This window comes from Alligator sinensis, unplaced genomic scaffold, assembly GCF_000455745.1.
Source record: "Alligator sinensis unplaced genomic scaffold, ASM45574v1 scaffold1193_1, whole genome shotgun sequence".
In the NCBI taxonomy this organism is placed as follows: Eukaryota; Metazoa; Chordata; order Crocodylia; family Alligatoridae; genus Alligator; species Alligator sinensis.
The window spans coordinates 410,838-413,695 of record NW_005843014.1 but is presented as its reverse complement, the minus strand read 5'-3'; the positions used below and the strand labels follow the sequence as shown (position 1 = coordinate 413,695).

The window sequence follows — 2,858 nt, the reverse complement described above, 5'->3', positions numbered from 1 at the left end:
CGGCGGGGAGCCAGCCTCACCCCCTCCCTGCGAACCAGCTGCTTGCAGCCCCATCCAGCTCCCCACCGGGGCCCCAAGACCTGTGCACCTGCCGGCTGTACAGCAGCCCAAGCCCCAGGCCTCCCCAACTCCCTCCCACCCTATGGGGGCCCTAACCCCTTCCCCCCCATACCTGTCAGAGCTGACAGGCATGGCGCCCCCCTACCTGACCACCCTCCTTCTGTTCCCTCTCAGCCTCCCTGCTGGCTGAAACTCTGCCAGTCTGCAAGAGCTCTTTGCAAAACTGCAAAATCAGTGGGTTCCTCCACTAAAATGAAAGATCCCCCTTTCCTGGAGAAAAACGGGGAAGTCCATATTTTTCTCTGTTTTTCTGTGGGGAAAAAGAAAACCTGGATCCCTGGGCATGAGCCTTTTGATGCTGGACTAATATACCTAGTACTATTTGCTGAAACTTGCAGGAGTTTGCAACACATTAAAATGCATTAATTTTGTATAAACTTACCCTTAGTGATTTGTCTATATGCAAGTAGACAAATCTACTTTCTGCACCTGGAAAATTAGAACAAATTTATAAATTTTCCATATATAGAATCTAATTATTTGGGGGTCATCTTAGATTCAGGGTTGTCTTGTATCCAAGTAAATACTGTAAGTGGGAGGTAACATACCATTGATTTATTCAGTGCAGTCACTATTTGTAAATTTGAAGTGAATTAATTGTTCTGAACCAGTGACTGAAAAGTGTATGGCTTTGTACATGTCATCTGTGTCACCCTTTCCCACATGTTGTGTCCTCACCACTCTTATTTCTTATGCAAGTATTTGCTCATCCTGGACAAACAGTGATTTTTTTTTTTTAGCTTATATCATTTTCTGAACCACAAGTAAATCTTTTCTAATACTGAAAGGATAGCTGCTTGTGGGGGAGTGGAATATTTTGGTGCTAGCTGATTTACAGAATATGCTGTTAGAGATACAGATTGTGTCATGGGACTCTTAAATGACTTTGTTTTCCTCTATTCATCAGGCATTTCACGACCTCGGTCAGACAGTGCTCCCCCCACACCAGTAAATAGGTTGAGTATGCCCCAGAATACTGCTGTCAACACAACTCCACCTCATAACCGAAGGCATCGGGCTGTGACTGTGAACAAGGCAACAGTGAAAACTGGCACTGTAAGATATTTTAAGCACTAAAATAAGTTTGAATAAATACAACATTTCTTCAGATAACAGTGGTGTATAATGTTTCTTTTACTCAAATAGGTAAGCACTACTCACACGTCAAAAGTGCAGCAACAGGCATCCTCCACCTCGCCGTTGTCGAGCCCAAACCAGACAAGTTCTGAGCCTCGGCCACTACCTGCACCTCGAAGGCCAAAAGTTAACAGCATCTTGAACCTCTTTGGATCGTGGTTGTTTGATGCAGCATTTGTTCACTGTAAACTTCATAATGGAATAAATAGAGATGGCAGCATGACTGGTAAATATTAGTGAACAATATATATAGCTTTCTTTCCTTATTTACAGACATTTCCTACCTGCAAGATTAACACATGCCTGATCAAAAAAAACATATAATCTAATAAAGCACTTGTTTTATGGTTAACCCCTTCCAGCTGAACTAATGTTTTACAAGCATTTTATTAGCAGCCCACAAGAGGTCTTTTTTGTGAGTTTTTCAGTTTTATTTAAAAAATAAAATGTCACTTTGCTATAGAGTCACCTTCCTTGCTGAAATAAGTATGACTAGTTAGATAACTTAGCAGTCTCTATTATATTAGCTGTATTGATAAACAAAGGAAATACAGTATCCCGAGTAAGTTTCTTTTTCTAACTTGGAAAGGCATCAGTTTGAGTAAGAGCATTAATCTTGTAATAGCAGTACTTTGATAAATTCATATATAAAAATTGTCAAGCATTATTGCAAATGCTCCTCTTCATCGCGGAACTTCACTTGCTCTTATTATAGGAGAGCTCACCTTTCTCTTGAGTTTTTCAGATTTTCCTTTTGTAGTGATGATTAATAGCATTTAATTACATGGACTTAATAGTCAGGTTGTTTTCAGTCCTCTTAACTTGCTAGGTTTTGGGTCAGTATTATTATATATTGTCTGGTTTCCTTGTTTAGATCTGTTTGAGACATGTTAGCAGAAATAATACTCCATATATCAGAAGAAGGCTGCAGTTGAGTAGTACTCCCTTATACTGCTGATATTCTGCATTCAGGAAAGAGTAAGTCCCCCTCCAACACAGAATTTGTATAGAAGGGCACATTTAATCGCTGTTTCACAAACCCTCCTACCTGCTGCATTATCTTGTTAGCTCATAAGATGAAAAAGGCTAATCTGCAAATGAGGTGTAGGTTTGTAGAAGCAAGTCTGGGTTTAGAGGTGGGACACAGTAGTAGCTGAACTGACTAGTTTTCATGCATATCCTTGCCAGAAAATGCGTTCTCAGATGAGCTGAGATATTTGAGCATAATTATATAATGGTCTTGCAATGTTCATTTTAAGTATTTCAGGCACTATGCAGCTTATTTTTCAGAGATGTTCAGGACTTGCAGTGCCCATTGATTTGAACTTCTGTGCAAGCCAGTTCAGTTATTCATGTCAAGACAAGTTAAAAATTAGGGAAGCTTAATAAATTGAGTGTATATTCAACATTCCATATTCAGCTAAATGAGCTAATCCAGTTGCTATTTAACAACAGGAATTTTATGCCACTTTAAATACTGAGTTTATTTTTTCATGTAATTGTCTGGCTTGTGACCAGTTAGTCATAGATTCATAGATGCTAGGATCAGAAAGGACCTCAATAGATCATCGAGTCCGACCCCCTGCATAGGCAGGAAAGAG

At 39.9% G+C, this 2,858-nt stretch overlaps 1 protein-coding gene across 6 annotated transcripts in view; it reads left to right on the top strand.

Annotated features, from left to right (window-relative positions):
• RALGAPB (Ral GTPase activating protein non-catalytic beta subunit) overlaps positions 1-2,858 on the top strand; it is a 193,922-nt gene that overhangs the window by 57,481 nt on the left and 133,583 nt on the right. For all 6 annotated transcript variants that reach the window (XM_025193089.1, XM_025193090.1, XM_006036751.3 and 3 more), the window contains exons 7-8: positions 1,028-1,176; positions 1,267-1,483. In XM_025193089.1, coding sequence (XP_025048874.1) covers positions 1,028-1,176; positions 1,267-1,483 — 366 coding nt within the window. The remainder of the gene's footprint in view (positions 1-1,027; positions 1,177-1,266; positions 1,484-2,858) is intronic.